At 42.2% G+C, this 22,069-nt stretch overlaps 1 protein-coding gene across 1 annotated transcript; it reads right to left on the bottom strand.

Annotated features, from left to right (window-relative positions):
• Positions 1-1,984: 1,984 nt before the first annotated feature.
• Mrps14 (mitochondrial ribosomal protein S14) lies at positions 1,985-6,001 on the bottom strand. Its single transcript, XM_027935044.2, has 3 exons — positions 5,895-6,001; positions 5,054-5,212; positions 1,985-2,480 (listed from the first exon to the last, which is right to left on the bottom strand). The coding sequence occupies exons 1-3, from the start codon at positions 5,937-5,939 to the stop codon at positions 2,298-2,300; spliced, it is 387 nt and encodes a 128-aa protein (XP_027790845.2). The 5' UTR covers positions 5,940-6,001; the 3' UTR covers positions 1,985-2,297.
• Positions 6,002-22,069: the final 16,068 nt, after the last annotated feature.

Here is a 22,069-nt window from a genome sequence, read left to right as displayed (position 1 = left end):
GTCCTACTACCTTTGTAAGAAATGGTTAGAAATGTAAATATACTTATTTCTATTTTAGAAAATCATTTAGAAACTCAGAATTAATGAAAAATTGCTTCCAACAGGGAAGAAAGGAGATGGAGATAAAAGTAATACTTAATAAATGTACTGTTCATTTTTAAGAACCATCTAAAACAAAATTGAAAATGTAAAAATAACCCTAATTTGAAAGTAAATCAAACTCTTTTCCATTCCTGCTGCTGTAACAAAATGCCTTAAGATTAATTTGTAAATAATAGAAACTTATTTCTTCATCTGGACGCTGGGAAATCCAAGATCAAAGTACTAGCTCTGCATTTGGTGTTTGGTAAAGGCTTTTGACTTCCAAGATGATGCTTTCTAAAGAATTCTCACATGGTTGAATTGCTCAAAAGGGACAAATACAAAATGAGTGTTAATCCCATTCATGAAGGTGGTACCTTCCTAACACCTCATTTCTGTACTGTTGCACCAGGGATTGATAAGTCAACATGAATTTTGAAAGGGCACATGCAAACCATAACACATCAAGTTAGCAGAATAAAATTGAATACCAGTGCGAGTGAGATGGACTATCAGGCAAAAATAACCACAAAGGAATCTTAAACTGCAACCACTGGGTTGTTTACACAAAATTGGGGGTCAGAGAAATTAACGTCAGTTACTAGTTTAGGTATTAGAGCATTCTAGTTGGTAATTTGTCATAAATTAGAAAATATGAATCTAAGGTATATCACAATTCCCTCAAATTTTCATTCTTACCCTGAGTTCCAGACTATGGTACCCAGTGTATACTAGACTTCTCCATCAGATGATAGGTATCTCAAATATTGCATGACTAAAACCTGAACTCTGTTTTCTCCTAAACCTGTTCTTTTTTCCATTATATTCTGTCTTGGAGTTGCCCTTTCCATTTATCTTACCAGGAACTCAGAGCCATCTTCACTCTTAAATAATATAATTAGTTTCTTAAGTCCTACCTAATTTTCTTTCCTAAGTAATACTTTGCAAATCTGTCCTCTTTTTGCTAATGCCACTATCTTGGTTCAGGCCCTCAATTCCTGAACAATCAAGACATCCTCGTAACTGGCTGTCTTGCTTACAGATTTACCTTTCAAAGCTTTAAGATTAATTTGTAAATAATAGAATCTTGAAAATTCCTCAGTCTGGAGGCTGGGAAATCCAAGATCAAAGTATTAGTTTGGTGTTTAGGAAATGGCCATCTAAGGGACAGCTATCAGAGATCTGTAGATGAACTGTCATTCCTTTGCTTAAAACTTTCTAGTACCTGGTAGTTAAATGAAGTCAACCCCTTCACATAATGTGAAATCCTCCATGACAGGGCTCTTGTGCTGATGGTTTTTTTTTTTTTTTAATGGTGCCTCACTGTTGCCCAAGCTGACCTCAAATTCCTAGTTTAAGGGATCCTTCTCCCAAGTAGCTTCCTGGGTAGCTGGGATTATAAACACCAAAGCACCTAGCTGAAGATTTTATATACGTATTTCACATGTATGTAAATGGGTTCTTTCATAGTAACGTATTTTTCATCACTGGGCTAATCACACTGTTTAGTTACTGCACAAGAAAACCTGCTGAATATAGGGAATATATATTATTCCAACAAAGTTTAAAGAGGCATATTTTACAGTAAAGACGTAATAAGAACAGATGGTTCTTCTGTTCAGTTGTCAACACAAAGCAGTTGCGTATTAGCCAGTAATACAGGTCATCACCTCTAACTTCCAATCCATTGTTTAACAACTAATAGTAAGGCAGCCTCTGCAGGGCAGGGAAACTAACCCAGAATTAAATTGTCTGTTAGTTGGTTGGGTTATATCTACAAGATAAATACTGTTTTACCAAGTAAAACTCAAAAAAAAAAAAAAATGTAGAAATCCTTATGTGTTACTAAAAGATAACTCTTAAAGGAAAAGCATAGAGAAAAAAAAGAAGCATACAAAGCCTGTTTTCACAGAAAATACTTTTTATTGCCTGCTCTACTCTTTACATCATGTATATGAACAGTATTTTTAATCTTTTAGAGAATTTAATGACAGAAGGAAATAGCCAAATTTCTTAAAATTTGAAAGTAATTTAACTATATGTATCACAGGGTAGATGAGACAATTCTACTGGACACCTATATAAGCTAGGGTCTCAGGTTGGGGATGTGGCTCAATAGCAGAGCACTTGCCTGGCATGTGGGAAGCTCTGGGTTTGATCCACAGCATCACAAAAAAAGTCTTCCCTGAAAGATCAGTTGGTTCTGGAGCTGATTTTTACCACATTGCTCGCTGGACCCCAGAAAGTTGCCCATGGTCAGCTAAGTGTCGGAAGACGATTCGACTAAGCCTCCAGCGTCGCTTTACACCACGTGGACGAGATGTCACAACACATCGATTCCTAATCCTAACAGGACAGCTATCCCGGGGAAGGGCTGCAATTTCTTTATCAGCCATTTCCTAAAGGAAATCACAACATTACTACACAGATCACATGCATTTACTTTTTCTAGATGTTTAAATTTATGCTTAGGGCTGCGGATGTGGCTCAAGCGGTTGCGCGCTCGCCTGGCGTGCGTGCGGCCCGGGTTCGAATCCCCAGCACCACATACAAACAGATGCTGTGTCCACCGAAAACTAAAAAATAAATATTAAAAAATTCTCTCTCTCTCTCTCTCTTAAAAAATAAATAAATAAATAAATTTATGCTTAAAGAAAGGGCTGTTCTTTGTCTGCCAGAGCTTCCCAAAGAACCCTGGACACGTAGTAAACATTAACCTGAGTAGAAACCCATAGACCAGAAGGCTGCCAGAAATGTCTGACATCCTTCCAGTGTAGTTTATAATTTGAAACTTTAACATAGTCATAAAATTCACAAACCAAGGTCTGGGGATGTGGTTCAGTGTTAGAGCACTTGCCTAACGCGTCTGAGGACCTGGGTTCAAGAAGGAAAAAGAATGTGTTGGATGTAGTAACACACCCATAACCCCAACTACTACAGAGCCTAAGGCAGCAGTCCAGCCTGGGCAACTAAGCAAGACCCTGTCTCAAAAAAAGAAAGAAAGAAAAAAGAGTCTTAGGGATGTAGTTCAATGGTAAAGTGCCCCGGGTTTAATCCCCAGTGCCAAAAAAACAAAAACCCCACAAGTTAAATGATATCAATGCATATGAAAGCCACTAAATTAACAAACTATTAAGCATTAAGAATAGTTCCTGATCACCATGCTTATGCATGTATTGCTATTATGAAATATGTAGAGAATAGAACATTTACCTACCCACTGGCAAATTCCAAGCACATAGTACAGTATTACTGATGATAGCCACATACTGTGCCTTGGTGTCCCTGCACATTTCCATCCTATAACTGAGTTTGTACCCTTTGACCAACATCTCTCCAACCCTACCCCTGGCCTCCTAGCTCCAAAACAGCATGACAGAGTCAATAAGTAGTGGATACTAAGTGCTATGCAAGAAGTGGAGAGGAGAAATGACTGGGCTGGGAGGCTGAAACAAAGTGTCATGGAGCAGATCTTCACAAATGACTATAAGTTGGTTATTTATGCATAACTTCCCTTGTTCCCAAAATGTTTTAAGACAGTTTACATGTGAGAACATTTGGAATAAGGAAGTCAACATAGAAAAGATAAATGCCTTAGTACACAAAAAGTGCACACTGAAAGCCTATAAGCTTCTGGAACTGGGTCATAATTTGGTTTGTGAGCTGCTTGGCAACAGCAGTTTCCACATTGATTCTCTGCACTGCTGTTGCTGGTACTGACACCAGACAGAAGGTCTTCATAAATAATGCACCCAACATTTCCCTCTGGCTTTACTGACATGTAATTCACAACTAAAATGTGTATATTTAAGGTATAGAACACGAATTATATGTGTGTGTGTGTGTGTGTGTGTGTGAAAACTACCACAATCAATCTAATAAAAGATAACCATCATCTCCCATAGTTACCTTTTGTGTGAATGTGGTAAGAACACTTGCCTACCCTCTTGACAAATTCCAAGTATACAGTACAGAATTACTGATGGTAGCCACATGCTGTGCTTTGGTGTCCCTGCACATTTCCATTCTATAACTGAGTTTGAACCCTTTGACCAACATCTCCCCAACTTTACCGCTGGCTTCCTAGCTCCAAGAAACCACCATACTACTCTCTGCTTCTGTGATCACAGTGTCTTCAGCTAAGTGTCTCAAGAGACTCTTCTTAGTACTCCTAAGTACAGACAGCTTAAAACCATTATGGTAAAAGCCATAACTGAGCAGTCCAGGAAATTCAGTTTTCTGCTCATTTGGCTTAATCCAGACAAAACTTAAAAGAATCTGTAAATTTTATTTATTTATTTATTTATAAATATGAGCTTTTGGTAAAGTGAATGGCCTTGAGTTTAAATTATACTCCCTGACAAGGTCCCCCCCCCCCCCACAAGGCTCTTTGAAACAAGTGTTCTATGTTGTACTTAGGCATAGGACCTTATGCTTCAGAGGGTCAAGTAGGGTTGATTCCATTTTATTCAACTTGATGATAAGAAAAGAAGCCTAAATGGCAGACCACCTCAGCCCAGAGGTGGGCAAGGGAGTCCAGGAAGACAGGTCCTGAGCAAGAACAGTTCGCGTCATGTTCAAGCACCTGAGGCACTTGGCCCCATGCACCAGCAACACTTCCTAATGCCTTGATTGCTAAAAGGGTGGGATGAAGGCTAGTTAGGAAACTCACCCAAGTTTCAAGGCTGTTTATGCTGATCTGGGCAACTGGATTTTATTCTCCAGAAATGATATGGATAACTAAGTCACAACAAACAGTATCAAAAGTCATCTGATGTGAGGGCTGGGGTTGTGGCTCAGTGGTGGAGTGCTCCCCTAGCATGCAGGGAAACTGGATTCAATCCTCAGCACCACATAAAAATAAAACATTTTGCCCACCTAAAACTAAAAAAATTAAAATAAACATTTTTTGAAGAAAATTATCAGATGTGAGTTAATGATGTTGGGGTAGGAAGGGACTCAATTAGCTAACCTGAAGATCTTTGGGCAAAATGGTATTCTTCCGGAGGGAATTGATCCGCAACCTGTCATCGGCATATTCATAGGCCATTTTTCGTCTCTTCACGTCACGCAACATTCTCCAGTCTACATAGTAACTTCGGACTTGGCGTGAAGCTAATGAAGGAACCACCTAAAAGACAGGCCAGGAACGAGTCAGGACGGTCAGGCCTCAGCTCTGCCAGTGCAATCTTTCGGTCCCTATTATGAAGCAATTTTTAAAAAGTTGTTTGGGATCATTTTAATAATTAAAAATAATAGATTTCCTAATTAAAAGATAAATAACTTTTATGGACATACACTCAGTGGTAATAATTAGCATGATGCCAATAATGCGTGTTGGAAAGTGACACATTTTCACACACACCTTTTGCTTGCCTTTACACTAAAATTCCTCCTAAAGGCTCGTCCACACTCAGTCTCCAATTTCTTTCCTCCTCCTCTCTCGGGAACGTTTCCGGCCTCACCACACTGCTACCCTCCGCGGTCAATTCTCAGCCCTTCTTCTAAGCGGCCGGGCACCTCTCCGCAGGGTCGCCCACCCCGCTCCCGGGAATTCTGTCACCGGCGGCTTCCGCGCCACCGCTCTGCCCTGGGTTCTCTCTTCCTCGACCCACACTCCTTCCGTGTCCTATGTGTGGTCGGGGTCTCCACACCATCCGCTCCAACCTGCCCGAGTAGAGCCGGAGGCGGAAGTGGTGGGGAGAAGCCTGGGTCTGGTCCTCGAGGGGTGCTACGGTGGTAGGGTCGTGGGGACCGAAGGTTACGCCACTCAGGAATGAGAGGTAGGGAGGTGAGAACGGCGCGGGCCTGACCTGCCGGAACGTCCGTAACAGCGAGCCCAGCATGGAAGCCGCCATCTTGTCTGCCGCAACTTTATTGACACAAGCGGATACTGCGGTCTTGGGGGGCGGGGCCTGGGGCGGGGCGGGCGCAGGGCGGGTCTTTAGCCTACAGGAAAGAGGGCGAGTTGAGGCTGAGCTCTCGCGGGGTTTCACGCAAGTTGGGCAAATCACATGTCCGGGGCGACGACTTTGGCCGTGTTGGCGGAGTCTGATGCTTCTCGCATGTCTCTTTGTATACGTCTACACACTTACTTAAACTAGTAGGTCCCCACTCACCTCTTTTCATTCGCCCCCACCTTCCAGTTTATCGTCCCCAGCTGTGCTTCCCCCGCGTTCCTCTGTCCCGCCTCCGTGTTCCGCGGGGAGCGGGACACGGCCTGAGGGAACCGCGGGGTTCCGTGCCCCGGGTCGTGCTTCCGGGAGGCCTTGCGCCTCCCTCCTGTCACCTCTGTGGAGGTGGTGGTGGTAACAGCGCTGCTGGGTTCCCAAGTGTGTCGGGGGCTTTTATAGACATCCTACCTGTGTCGGGGTTCAGGAGAAAAGGACCCAACGCTGTTTCTTCTCCGGGGTGGGGGACGTCCATTTAAACCCTGGCGTTTTCAGTCTCTAGTACAGGAGACTTGGGGCGTCTTCGTAGCCGCTGCCGTTGTCTGGGATGACCGTTCGAAGGGCCCTCTCCGCTGTGACTAGAGGAGAGGCAAGGAGTGGACCTTGGCCCGTCCTGTGTCGTGGACGTGTTGGTGGGGGCTGAGGAGATGCCGGGTGTCGTTCGCAGTCTTACACGCGGGAACCTTCTGGGAGAAAGGAGGGCTCCTTTCTTAGAAGTTCAGATTTAAGGAACGAGTCTAATGGGAGCAGATAGCATGAGCCCGATATGCTAGAATCAGAGAAGTCCTAGATGGGTGTCAGAACGTCTAAGCCCATGTTATATCTTTCCACCCCACAACTAGAGTCATCTTCTGTGACCAGCTCGTGAAATGGGTGCAGTGTGAACTTATGCCTCCTTTTTGTAAGACTAGCTCCCCCCTCCCAGCTACCCCAAATTCCTGAAAGATAAAGTAGTACCTTAAAAAAAAATTGTAGTGCAACATGCATAAATGTCTTAGTCCACTTTGTGCTGCTATAATGGAATACCTAAGAAGAGACATTCTTACACTTCTGGGAAGTGAAAATCCAACACCAAAGGGCCTGCATCTGGTGCAGGCCTTAATACTGCATCATTCAGAGCAGAAGGCAGAAAGGCAAGAGCTTGGAGAGCGAGAGAGAGCCACACTCCTTTAACAAGCCCACTCTCAAGACAAGGAACCCATTCCCATGGTAGTGACATTAATCCCCTGGAACGTGATATAATAGCCTTCCAAAGGTCTAGCCTCTTAACACTATTGCACTGGGGATTAAATTCCCAACATATGAATTTTGGGGGTCATGTGCAAACTGTTGCACATAGCACAAAATTTACTATTTAGCCATTTTTTAAACTCTTTTTTTAATATTTATTTTTTAGGTGTAGATTGACATTTTAAATGCTCAGCTCAGTGGCATTGATTACTTCACATTGTTGTACAACCATCACTACCATCCATTTCCAGATCTTTTTATCTTTCCAAACCGAAACTCTGTACCATTAAATAATAATTCCCCATTCCTCCCTCTCCACAGCTCCAGGCCACCAGTGTGCTACTTTCTTCCTCTGTGAATTTGAGTACTCTAGGTACCTCATATAAGTGGAATCATACAGTATTTCTCCTTTCGTTACTGGCTTCTTTGACGTAGAATGTCTTCAAGGTTCACCCACGTTGCGGCACATGTCAGTCATTCCCTTTTATGCCTAATATATCATTTTATACCACATCTGTTCTCTGTCTTTTGGAGGATACTTGCTTTGCTTCCACCTTTTGGCTATTGTGAATGATGCTGCTGCTGTAAACGTGTGCAAATATCTTAGCACCAGTGTCTTATTAAGCTATTTCTCTAAGAAGGGATTGAATAATTTTAATGGTGCTTGTGAGACAGGAATCTTTGAGAGAAGACTCCAGGGTCTTCATTCATTAATTGTGCACCCTCCTCCGTTAGTATGTGGGGAAGTGTGGTAATATCTCAAGAAGGCTCACTTCACATTGAGTTCTCCCCAGGAATCTGCAATTTTTGGCCATTCAAAGGAATATGGGGATGGCTGTTGGCCTTACTGTCCTGGAATGTTAGAACCAGGAGGACCATCATAATTTGTTCATTTAATTATTCATCAAATATGTACTAAGTGCCTGTCACGTATCAGTGTGTAAGTGTGAGGGTGTGGGGAGGCTGAAAAGGAAATCTAGCCTAATATACCTGGAGATTAGGGTTTAGGTGCTGGAGAGATCCACATTGCCAATAATATTGCCCTTGCCTTTTCCTCATGTTCTTTCTTAAAACTATTTTTTTTTTTTTGGGTGGACAGCGTAAAATATTTTGAAATTTGATTGTTAGTTTCTAGTTGTCATAGTGATTCTGTCTAATAAAATGATAGGGATGATTATATAAAGGATAAAATTGAAGCACAGAGAGGTTAGTAAGTCCACAGAGATTTTCCTGGGCTGCTGAGGGCCATTGCTAAGTAAGAATGACGCATGGCATGACCCAGGTCATTTGCAGTGTCATTGCATGTAAGGTGACCTTGCTCAAGGACCAGGGCGGATCCGGGTTTAGGGCAGATCCGGGTTTAGGGTGTTCCCGGTTTAGGACAATCTGGGTTTAGGGCGGTTCCAGGTTTAAGGTGTACCCTGCTGGGAATAGGGCGTATCCTGCTGCCTCAGGCGCGCCCGCTCCTTGAGTTCCCGTTGAGTTCTCGTGGGATTCAGAGAGTATTTGGGATTTTGCCCAGAACGTGATTGGGGCCGAACGTGAATTCCCCCAGAACCTGTGTAGAGTGCCAGTGTGAGTTCGGGAATAAAGAATTGCTGTTTGAATCTACAAGGCTGTGAGTGGCTCGTGATTTGGTGCCCAGCCAGACTGCGGCACTGGGCCACAGTCCATGCTCTTATCCTCATTCTACATTGTCCTTCAAAGTGGTAGCTCAAGGATGAGGCCTGACTATTGTTATGGAAAGCTGTGCCTATTAATTTATTCATTGATTAATGTATAGAACTATGCTATTTCAATCAGTATCCCAGTGAAATTTTTCTTAAAATAATTCTTTAAAAATATATGTGTATATGTGTGTGTGTAAATAAATAGGTAGGATGGGAAGGTTGTAGATAGCTATGAAGTTTTTTTAAAAAAAATAAAAAATTATCTTGCTTTACCAGATATTAATATGCCATATATTATAAAGCCATAAAATTGAGCTAATTGAGTTAGTGTGGTACTGGTAACAAAATCACAGATAGGTAAATGAACTAGAATAGGTCAAAAAGAAACCCCAACATAGTTAGAATTTTATTGTATATATTTTTGTTTCTTATTTTTTTAAATTTTTACTCTGTTTTGGAAATTCTTTTTAGAATTATATATAAAATAAACAATACATATAATATATGGCATATATAAATATATATAAACATTATTTGTACACACACCTACACACACACAAATTTTGTACTAGGGATTGAACCCAGTACCAAAAAAAAAAAAAAAAAATTGAGTCACTTTACCACTGAGTACATCCATAGCCCCTTTTTAAAATTTTTGCATTTTGAGCTGGGGATGTGGCTCAAGCGGTAGCATGCTCGCCTGGCATGCGTGTGGCCTGGGTTTGATCCTCAACACCACATACAAATAAAGATGTTGTGTCCGCTGAAAACTAAAAATAAATATTAAAATTCTCTCTCTCTCTCTCTCAAAAAAAATAAATAAATAAAATTTTGCATTTTGAGACAGGGTCTCACTAAGTTGCTTAGGGCCTCACTAAATTGTTGAAGTTGGCTTCTAATCTGTAATCCTCCTGCCTCCTCCTTCCTGAGTCACTAGAATTACAGGTGTGCCACCACTGTGCCTGGCTAGACTTTGATTATATATTAAATAAAGCATAAAAATCATTGAACACGTGGTAATGGAAGAACTGGGTAAAGATTAGAAAAACTTTTAGAATTTATCTTCACTCTTACCATACATCAAAGAAGAATTAAATACTAACAAATACTTTTAAAAAGAAGAAAATACAGATGGATATATTTTTTAAACTTTTAAATCCTACTAGACAATTCTTAGAATATCTAATAACATTGAAAGTATTCAGGGGCTGGGGTTGTAGCTCATTGGCAGAGTGCTTGCCTAGCATGTGTGAGGCACTGGGTTCAATCCACAGCACCACATAAAAATAAATAAATAAAATAAAGGTATCACGTCCATCTACAACTAAAAAATTTCTTTAAAAAGTATTCAACCTAATAAAAAAAGAATTTAGTTGAGATATGGAAAAAAATGTATTCAACCTGAGTAGTTTCCAAGAGAATGCAAATTTATACAGTGAGATTAATTTAAGTTAGCAAATAATCAAAGATTTAAGATAAATCAGTGCTGTCAGAGGTGTGGGAAAATAGGTAATTTTATCTTCCTGGTTAAAAAAAAAAATAGGCATAACTTGTCCACAAAGTGATTTGGCAAGAATTTTTTCAAAGTTTATACCTATTGATCCAGTTATGCCACTTTGAGGAAACTATTCTAAGGAAGTACTGAGAAACTTTATTTATACAGACATTTACCATGCCGCAGTCTGGCTGGGCACAATTCAGGAGCCACTTGTCAAAAGAAACGAACTTTATTTTTAGAACCACACACGCCAAACAAAACAGCTCCTCAGGAAAAACCCTCAGAGCCCAACTGCCACCACCTGCTTCCCACAAGCCTCTCAACCTCCCCCACTCCTCCTACTCTTGAGGCTGATTGGCTGGGTCGTGTGGGCGGAGCCAAAAAGTCCCCCAATGAGCAGCTCTGTAGTCTGAAAGGGCGGGGAAACAGCCCAATGAGCATACCCGCAGAGGAGCCAATCAGCTAGATGTTGCTGGGGCTGCTGTGAGCCAATCATCAGCTGGCAGTCTGAAAGGGCGGGGAAACAACTCAATGAGCATCTCCAATGAGCATCACTGCAGAGGAGCCAATCAGCTAGATGTTGCTGGGGCGCTGTGAGCCAATCATCAGCTGGCAGTCTGAAAGTTTGCTGGGGCCCTTTTGGCTGTGGCTCTCAACAGGATTATTTATAAGAAGAGCAAATTGAATAACTTTAAAGTCCAACAGTGTGTGGGAGAGTTAATGAATTAGGAAATTTGCCCTGCATGGTGGTACATGCCTGTAATCCCAGCTCCTTGAGAGGCTAAGGCAAGAGGATTGCAGATTCATGGCCAGCTGGAGAATATAGGGAGAAATTTGTCTCAAAAAAAATTTTTTTTAAGCTGTGGATAATGCCAGACACAGTGATGCACACCTGTAATCCCAGGGACTCATAAAGCCGAGACAGGAGGATTGCAAGTTTGAGAACAGCCTTAGCAATTTAGTGGGCCCTGTCTCAAAATAAAAAATAAAAAGGGCTGGGGATGTAGCTCAGTGGTAAAGTACCCCTGGGTTCAATCCCCAATACCAAAGGGGGGAAAAACATGCTTTGGATACAGCTCAGTGGTAAAACAAAGGAGAAAGGGAGGGAGGGAGGGAGGAAGAATATGTCATAATTCTAAGTTAAGAAATCTGATGGGTTTTAGCCAGGTGTGGTGCACACCTATAATCCCAGAAACTCAGGAGGCTGAGGCAGGAGGATCACAAATTTGAGGACAGACTCAGAAATTTAGCAAGGCCCTAAGCAACTTTGTGAGATCCTATCTCAAAACAAAAAATAAAAAGGGATGGGGATGTGGCTCAGTGGTTAAGCAACCCTGGGTTCAATCCCTGGTAACAACAACAACAAAAAATCTAATGGGTTTCAAGTGTTAAAGCATATATATTTATAGGTATAAGTATAGATTAGGTATGTAGTAAAATGTATGGTTGGATATATATATATAATGCAGTAAGAATAAAGACGAGTAAGCAAATTACTTTTCTTATGGCCTGAATTTTTCCAATTTTCTTAAAATATACATATATTACTTATAGACTCAGACATGTTAAATTTGATTTAAAAATATTAACCAGTTCTTATCTTTTTGTGCCTCTATTATTTTACCCAAAATATTTAAAAAGCATGTTTTTTTAAGGGTGAAGGAAAGGGTCATTCCTATCCCCATCAATATGCTTTGCTTCCTTGGGGACAAGGCAATCAGAACTGTGGCCAAAGCAGTAGGAAATTAAGAGTCCAGGGGTATTTTCTTCATTGTTATTTAGTATGACATCATCACTCCCCTTTTTTGTTTTCATTTTTCTGGCTTCTCCATGTCTACCATCAAATAGATTGTTGTCCCCTTGGTACATAACCTATACCTAATACAGAATTGATCATTTCCTTAACTTCTCTGTGTTCTGGGAGGATTCATTAATTATTCCCTTTCCTTATCTTCAATTAGTAACTAACAGACCTAACTTGGCTGCAGCCCCCGGAGTTGCAAAGAAGGAGCATTTACTTGGCATACTCTTGTCTCAAGAGTCTGGCCCTTGTTGAGTCACCAGCATCCTTGGACTAAAACACTCTCCCTGTCTGCTCTGAAAGTGCTTCACAGAGATGTTCTCCAAGAGGGGTAGTGGCTGCTGGGTATGTTTTGACTTAAAGAACCAGACTTCTTGGACAATCAGAGGAAACTACTTAGAGGAAGAAGGAGGGAATGAAGGAAAATGAATGTGAAGGGAGACAGAAAGGCAAAGGACACACATACACGCACAGAGTCCTGAAATGGTGTATATGGATAGTGGATTAAACCTCTGTTCTCATTACACATCTGTCTTCATTTAAACACCACCAGCAAAATAATAATCCTATTGGCTTGCCAGTTTGGCTGCAGAGTATGGGTGGCTCCGTGTTTCTGGAAGCAGCCACAGGGCCCTTGTTTGTGAGCCTCCTCCTGGAGATGTGTGCTGTGCATCAGATTAGACACAGGATGGCAGTAATACTGCATCTGAGGTCCTACACTCAGCCACCCTCTCCTAGTTCCCATCAGTTTGCCTGATGCATATTGGAAATACACACACAGCTGTGCTCTAAATGAAATGATGGCACTGCCCTTCATCAGTAGGAACTGTGAGATGGAGTTGCCCTCTTTTGAAGGAGTTCTAGGTTAAAACAGGATATGCAGTTTGTAGGGTCCAGTACAAAATACAAATACAGGGCCCCTTGTTCAAAATGCAGGGGAAAAAAGTGTTGTTATAGGAAGTAAAATGTAAAGCTTCTCCTTTTCTCTCCCAGATTCTCAACTTGTCATGTTTTTTTTAATTTGCTGTTTAGCATTGTTCTTAGTAAAGAAAAAATATTACATTTAATTTTAAACCGTTGCATGAATTTTACCACTCATCTCTATATTGTATAATGCCAGTTCCCAATGCAAATTAAGAGCATTTAACTTGCATGCAGAATCAATGAAATCATACAATTTGTGTTTTATAGTGTGTGCATGCCTACGCATCTCATTCTTAACAGAATGGTGGAAAAAAAGAATTCAGTGGCTTTTATTTCATTTATTTTTGTTTCTCTTTCTTTTTCTTTTGTAGCACCAGGAATGAAACCCAGGGCTTCCTGCTTGCTAGGCAAGCCATCTGCCACTGAGCTACCCCAGTCTGTTCTGCTTCTTGAAATGTGTACATTCCACCAAAACATTCTCCCTTCAGCTTACTGATGAGTAAGGAGGACTGAAAGGAAAAGGTCTGTTCCCCCTCCCCCCAGAAAGCTGTAATCTTCTTTCTATGTAGGAATCAGGTCTGGTGGCCTCTGGGGGCTGCCAGTGCCCCAGGCTGCTCAGTGTCCCCTATATGGTGGGTCCACCAGCATTCCATCTTGGTGGGCATCCCAGGAAGGAGCAGCAAGGCAGATGGGCACACACATCCCCTCTGCTCTTAAGCATGCTTCGTTGTCCCATCAGGTTCCACTCCCAAGTCACAAGTTCAAGGATAAGAATTTCAAAGTAGTGAGCCAGGTGTGGTATCCTCTCATAGGGTTAATCTGTAATCCCACCTACTTGGGAGGCTGAAGCAGACGGATCTAGAGTGTGAAGCCAGCTTGGGCAACTTAGCAAGACCTTGATTTAAAAAAAAAAAAAGAAAAATTACAGATTTCAAGATAGTGACAGCAGAATGAGCCAAGCATGGTGTTCTTTGGAATATCTGGTTCTGTAGGACACACAGGTGGCCTACTCATGAAGCCAGCCCTGGCCATAGCCATCTACACACCCACATTCCCACACTATGCCTCACCTATATCTCCAGAAGGCATTTTCATCCAGGAACCAAAACACCGTTTTTTTTTCTTTCTTTTTTTTTTTCCCCAGTGCCAGGGATGGAACCCAGGACCTCATGCATCTATGTAAGTGCTGCATCACTGAGCCATGTCCCAGCCAGCCAGAGCACCTTAAACCCTGCCTGAGCTTATGAGCATTCATCCCTTCAAGGAACAGTTTCTGAGAGTTCCTGCTGTGTTCCATGTACTATTCTAAGAGCTAGAGATACAGCAGTGTGCAAAACAAAGTCCCTGTCCTTATGGAACTTACACCATAGTAGAGGGTAAGGAAGAGCTAATTGCCTGGTGTTCAATTAAGCATTTGATGAACTAAACAGAACTTAGTGAAAAGGTTTAAGAAAAACTAAAAGGTGCCCCTGGGTTCGTTCCTCAGGACCACGTAAAAGTAAATAAGTAAAAACAAAGGTGTACAGTGAAAGTAATAAATATTTAAAAAAAAAGAAAAAGAAAAACTAAAAGGTGGATGAAAGCCTTTGAGAGGAAGAACACTTAAAGGGAAACTTGAAATGGGAAAATCCAGTGTGGCCAGAGGCATTTGGGAGGACTGATGAGAAGTGGTGTGGCAGGGATTGATTTTGGTATCAAATGGTGATATGCTACAGGAAATAAAGCAGGGAAGAAAGATGAAGAATTTTGGCAGGATGTACTAATAACATGATTAGAGAACGACTTTGGATGATACCTCTTGAACAGAGACCTCTGGACATGAGGGAGTGACCTAGGAGGCACCTGGAGGAAGAACATGCAAGCTGCAGTAGGAACAGGAGGCCTAAGGGCTGAGAGGTGGGAACGTGCGGGGTGTGTCTGAAGGAGGCAAGGAGGAGCTAAGTGAATGAGAGGGAGAAAGAAGGTGAAGTCTGGAGGTGGGGGTTTCAGGGTAGGTCACAGAGGGCCTTGCTTTCCCACCAATTCCTATAAGCTCTTCCAGTTTTTGATTAATGGCATTGTTGACAGTCTCAGTCCCCTTTGGCTCCTTTTCTCTCTTCATTTCCTGGATGCCATTGCAAACCGTCTTGGCTACCTCTTGCTCTAACTACCAACCGGCTGACCAGTTCTGAGCAGACTACTACTGGCTTAGTTCAGCTGCAGTAAGAGATACCTTGGGTCTTCAGGCCCCTCTCACTTGGCTTCTCTGATGTTGATTTTGGACTCTGAGGAGCCAGGGGCCTGCTCAGCACTCATGCATGCACAGGTACCAAGAGCAGGGGAGGTGACACAGAGGGACACCCTGTTGGTGTTGGAAACCTGTGTGTGACACACTTCACAATGCTCCTGAGGTGCTCTGAGAGACGCGGAGCACCAGCTGCCTACAGCAATAGCTAAATAGTATAAGAGGTGTCCTTGCATTTCTTTTTTATTCTTTGTTTTCCACTGCCCTGATCCTTCACTACTGGGCCAGGTCACTTCCCAAGTAAATTACATGCACATAATTCTTTATTTTGGATTCTCCTTGCGGGTAGGTGGGGGGAACTAAAGCTAAGAAAAAAGTAACCCACCCAACAGATTGTTCACATCTTAGTGATTCTACTGTGAATTGGTCATTAATTTTCTCCATTCCTACTCCTGCCTCCCTTGTTGTTCAGACCCTTTCTAAACTAGCTGGATTCCGAAATGCATTTTTGCCCTCCACCCCTGGCTTTTAACTGCTTGACCTATCTTCTTCCCTACCACCTTTTGAGTCATGAGAGCAAATATTCTAAAACACTGTGACTACTCACTTTTAGGAGTTTCCCATCACCCCCAGAAATGAAGTCCAAATCCCTTAATGCAATATTTGTGACCACAATCAATCTCTGCCACACCATTTCTTATTAGTCCCCCCAAATGCCTCCAGCCACACTGGATTTTCCCATTTCAAGTTTCCATTCAAGTGTTCTTCCTCTCAGACTTTCTTCCACCTTTTGTTTTTTCTTAAACCTTTTCACTCAGTTCAGTTTAGTTTATCAAATGCTTAATTGAACATCAGACACACACCGGTTTTGGTCACCCAAGGAGGTGAGGATCAGGTGACAAGGTTGGGGGTTAGTGGTGCAGAATGTCATGGGTAAACACAGTTCCATGTAAAACTTTTAGCTATTCTGCTCCAGTGTAGGGGCCTGAAAATACTTTTTCACCTGGATAGAAACACTTCTGGGGGTCTGGTAAAAAGAAAAGAAAATGTGCACTTGAAGAACTTGAGATCTTTATGGTAAAGTGGGGTTCCGAGTAAGGCAAATTATGAAAAACTCTTCATGATGTTTAAGTAAAGACAATATAGTCGACATTTTGCACATTCTAAATTAGTAAAAGCAGAGATGATACTCAATTTCTGCTTACCATTCCTAACTTTAAAATATATGTTAAATTTCTTCCCAGCAGTTTCAAGGAGACACTTGCATGTTTGTTGTGAATGGCTGCAGATCATATGCATGCACAGAGATTTTTCTGAGTCCCATTTCTGTCTACATATTCATTGTCTTCTTGACATGAGTACTTGGGATTGTAGCTCAGTAGTAGAACACTCGCCTAGCATGCATGAGAGCTTGGGTGTGATCCCCAGCATGGGATGGGGGTAGGGGGGTCATAATGCAGCTGTTAGCCAGGAAGGCCAACCTAGCAAACCTTGTGTGCTGGATGTCAGCGGTGTGTGCTCCTTGGCCTGATCTTATCGTACAGTGCTACGTGCTGTGTCCGTGGTCCTACAGGCAGAACTAGACACATAAGTGTCTGCTTGAAATAGAAATAAATGGTTTTCAGAATAATCTGATTCACCAATGAGGCACAGCTCAAGTGGGTAGTTTTTGACCCTTCTATCCAGCTCACAGGGCATGTAACCACAGCTGGCAGCTGGGGCCTGGCGATTGTAAGCAGAAGCAACTACTATTAATTCCTCTTTTTTTTTTTTTTAATTTTTTAGTTGTTGATTGACCTTTATTTACTTACTTATATGTGGTGCTGAGAATTGAACCTAGTGCCTCACACATGCTAGGCAAGCACTCTACCAACTGAGCCATGACCCCAGCCCTGATTCCTCTTTTTAATGTTAGTAGCTTCCTTCCTGTTAGACTAATTCTCAATTCTAGGGACCTGCTTAATTTTCCTCATTGTATTAGTTTCCTATCTGCTATAAAAATTAGCCACAAACTTCGTAGTTTGAGACAACAGGCATAAATCCTCTCACAGTCCTGGAAGCCGGATGCCCCATCAAGATATCAACAGGGATATGCTCCTTCAAAGGCCTCAGGGAAGAATCCTCCCTTGCCTCCAACACTTCCAGACTTTGGTGACTCTTTTATCTCCATTTTCCCCTGGTTCTCTTCTGTGTGTATGATTTGGTGTTTTTTCTGCCTCTGATTAGAATACTCTCATTTGGATTTAAGGTCCATTCTGATTCAGTATAATCTCACCTTAATCTTTACTTAATGACATCTGCAAACACTATTTTGAAATAAAGTCGTACTCTGAGGTTATAGGTAAACATGAATTTTGAGGGGATGTTATTTAATCCATTACACTCATCTATCTTACCAAGACTTCAGCTCAAGGACCTCGACTTACACCAGCTGCTTTACCTCTTTCTTCAATTCTCAATTCCCTGTTCCTCTTTTCCTAATTAGCTCCCTTAGGAGTGACTCATAATTCTGTGTGCACAAGACTTGACTATTCTGCATTTTTAAAGACTATACAAAGTAAGCACATATATAATAGAATTTCTCAGAGAGGCAAGTCAAAGTCAGGGAGGAAAGGCCTGACAGAATCACAAACAACTGTTTTAATATTGCATTAGTGTTATTCCCCCCAACTTATTTGAAAGTTCCTTAAGGACACATATTGTTTTCAAGTTCCTAGCAGAATGTCTGATATGTAGTAGGTGCTCCTAAATATTTCTTGTTTTGGAATGAGTCAGACTCTTACCTGTGACCATGTTCTCATCAGCCATTGCCAACCTCTGTGGGTGTAGAAGTCTTTGTTGCTCTTTCCCTAAAGGCCATCCTCCGTGGTTGTGACCTGCTGGTCTAGCACTTTATTTTTTTTTCCATGTTTTTATTGGTGCATTATAATTACACACAATGGTGGGACTTGTTATCATCATTTGCATATGTGCATATTCATATATGCACATGACGTAACAGTAAAATTTGGCCAAATCCTTCCCCATGGCCTAGTATTTTAGAAGAAAATGCCCTTGTGTCTTTTCCCAGGCATTGGCAAAAACCAGTCTAAGTGTTGATAAGCTAGATGTTATATCTCTTCCAGAGAAAGAGAGAAACAAAAGTATCCTCAAGAGGAGCACAGGGGGAGTGAAGGGTTTTCAAGAAGCCCCTCTGAAGCACAGCCATGATGTTTGTATTTGTCTCTCTGGTAAGAAACAACGTTCAGAGGATGAAGGTGAGACTTGGTCTCTGTGTTTTTAAGATCACACGTGCTACTTCACATGAGCTGGCTGAAAGCCAAGCAGATGGCTCACTCTGGAGTCCTCTGGAATGCCCACAGGGGCCCCTTTCCTGCCAACTGGAGAGACAGGGACCCCAGGGCTACCTGGCATTCGGGGTTCCAGAACTCTTGTCTCTTCAGAGTTCCTGGAGAGCCCCAGCACTCTCTTTTCCTGTTGCCTGAGACTGGTGGACTTCCTGATGGTGCAGCTGGCTCTCTTTCTGTCTTCCACCTTTCCAGACAGGTGTGAGCCTCTTTCTCCTCTTCCCAAGAGCAGTCTACACTGGGAGATTTCATATCTGACTCAGTGTTCTTCCAGGCACTCTCCTCCAACTGCTTGTGGCCTAGGCTGAAACAAAATGTCTTGTGTGGTTTCAGGGATGAGGTCACACCCTTTTTCTTTTCCAATGTCCTTGATGGCTTTTCATTTGGAGGAATAAACAATTGATAGAAAATCAGCTTTTCCATTCTTCCATATATCATTTTTCCTTGTTGTTTCTCTTCCTACTCTTCTTGATTGTTCTAAATTCTAAAGCCATCTAATGAAAAGGCAAAATGTGAGTCATTTAGCTTGAGTGCATCACTTTTATTAGTCATGGTGACAAAAATATCAAAGAGCTATAAGTTAATGAGACCCAAGTGTAGGAAACTTCTACAAAGCCACAGATGGGTCCTGATGATGCCAACACAAGGCAGATGTCCCCTTTCCTGGAGAAGATATGTGGTCCATGTGATCCTGCAGGCCACCTAGTAGCCCCAGAACAATAGAAATGTGTACCACGTCATTATGTCCATAGCTGTGTTGGGGCCTGGAAAGGAGCAAGGGGACAGAATGCTCCCTTACCCTTCGGTCACCTTCTCATCACCTTTCTCCCAGGGCCTCATCCCAGAGATCCTTACCCTTGCCCCATCTCCAGGCTAACTTACCTTGGGGTACAAAAAAAATGTTCTCAGAGAAGCCTGGTCTCCTGCTGAATTATCAGTTGTCAGTCAAACCAGGTGAATTTGCATTTTGTCCTGATTTTAGAAAAGGAAATTAAAATTATATTTCTAGTGTATTTCTCGTCCTTTGCTCTGAAACTGTCATAAAGAGCTAATATAATCTTCTCAAGTTTTCACTAATCGCTTCCTGTCTTGTCTCTGAGGGCAGGACTCCTGTCATTGCTCTTTTCCACAGCACACCAGGCTGGACTCAGGCACTAGGAAGGCATTCAGCCTTCAGTAGATCCCTCCTGGTCAAATAATCAAGTTGCAAGATTGAGTTATATTCATCGAAACTCTGCTTTCAGATTTCTATTGGAGTTTTGTTTTCTTCCCTTTGGATGTACTTCCTGTAAACTAGAACTCTTGGCATTTCTGTTATACCTAAGGAAGAGAGCAAAGGGAAAAGATACAGTGGTGACCATCTAAATTGCAAGCTGTAGGGTCATGTCTTCTCATTGTTTCTTAGTATCCTGTGCAGTACTAAGAAGTCTAGTTTATATGCCTTAAAGGATGCATGACAAAAACGAGTTATCATTAATTCATTTACTTCTTTCATAGAACTACAGAACAATCCTTCACTAATATTGGCTCCCTTCTCCTATAGGGAATAATAGCCTGTTTTCCCCTCTAGAAATGGAAACTCCACAAGGGCAGGGATGATATGAAGAGGAAGAAGATGGTGATGATGATGATAATGAGTTTATTTTATTTAATTCTATTTCCCTAGCTCATAGAATGATCCCTAGCACATAGTATATACTAAATCAATACTTATAAAAAGAATAAATAGAATTTAGCTTGTATTTGGTATAATCTCAGAGATTCTGGTAATCAGAAAAGTAGAAATCAGACTTGTCTTCTCATACATATGAAGTTTGTTCTTGGGGTTTGACCTCAGACTGTGTCTCCCCCTCTGGTGTGATCTGTGATTCTGTATAAAACCTCAGCCTCATATGCTTGGTGGCCACCCAAGTCTGCTTTCTGAAGAAGAGAAGCATTTTCAGGGACGTAGGGGAATGTTGACCCTACTGGAAAAGCTGATGTAATGAGGAAATAAGAACAGGCCCATACGTGGAGTCCTCCCTGCTGAATGCACTTGGTCCCCACAGAGGCTTCATTTTGTTTTCTGCTAGCCCACTATAATACCTCTCAGGTTGGGTTCTGACTAATATTGCTTTTAATACTGGAAAGAATCATCAAAGACTGACATCAGTCCTTGTTAATGGTACAATTTGGACAGATAAATCTTGGCAACCTGTACTTCTGAGAAGGTCCAGACACCTCAGACATAGTTGTGAGTTGTTGATGTTGCCGTGTTCCAGTGAGGTAGAAATGCCACTAGCTCCATTTTCAGATGGTGAGATCAAAGTGTGCACATTCGCCTGGTCTTTTTTCCTCATTCCCAGGGCTGTCTGGCCTCCACTGCCAGGCTCCATTGACCCCTTCATGATCCTGTTCATCTCTGACCTTCTCTCTAGTGATTTTTGCCTCTTTTAATCCACTGATTACATTGGGGCTCACCGCCAAACCAGGAGAAAGAAGGGACCTGTTGTCTCCAACATGGCGCATCATGAGGAAGGCTAGAGGCCCAGCCACAGGCTTCTTGTGCTTTGGGATTAACTACTCAGGCTCTGGCTTTTGCATCCCCTAGAGCTGGTCCCTCCCTTCTCCAGAAGTCTTCTCTGCCCACGAACCCACCTTTCACTGAGAAGAATCCAGCACGAAGTGAAACTTGGGGGCTAGAGGGAGGGTTAGTCAAAGTTCCGGTCAAAGAATTTCCAGCTCATACTTCAGTTGAGTCTCTACAGCTTCTGACTTCTGTCAGCAGCTGGAACTTTAGAATTTTTTGAAAGCAACCACACAATGTGTGTCTGCAAAGTGTTTTTGCCAAGCGAAATCTCACGCAGATGCTGGTAAACACACTGCAAAAAGCTACCAACCATCTTGTCATCAGTCCTGATCATTGTTCATCTCCCAATCTACAGAGAGGTGCATCCTGCCATGACACACACACTCCCTAACACTTACCATTCACCACAGCGCCTGAGGAAGTGCCTTTCCTCCTGCAGGTTTACACACTTGCCCTGCACCCCAATGCCTTCTGCAAAGACCCAGCTCATCTGTCTCCCTCTGCGTTTATGCTTAACCAGATCCTTCCTTTGTAATTATTTTTGAAGTTTAGCTTTAAACTGCTCCCAAAACCACAGTGGCATGGCAGAAGGTAATTCTGCCAAAGTTGAGTCACGATGTCTCCTTTGCCCTTGCCTCAGGCCATTCCCTTCTTCTTGTAGAACACTGTAATGGAAAGGTGGGCAGACATTCTTCTGCTTTTGTCTGATGGCTCCTTCTGGAACATAAACTAAAAGCCCCATATTTCATGTGGCGCCAAGTCTCTGTGACAGAG

The sequence above is a fragment of the Marmota flaviventris genome, chromosome 12 (genome assembly GCF_047511675.1).
Source record: "Marmota flaviventris isolate mMarFla1 chromosome 12, mMarFla1.hap1, whole genome shotgun sequence".
In the NCBI taxonomy this organism is placed as follows: Eukaryota; Metazoa; Chordata; class Mammalia; order Rodentia; family Sciuridae; genus Marmota; species Marmota flaviventris.
The sequence above is the reverse complement of the archived record's forward strand: the minus strand, read 5'-3'. Positions and strand labels throughout refer to the sequence as shown.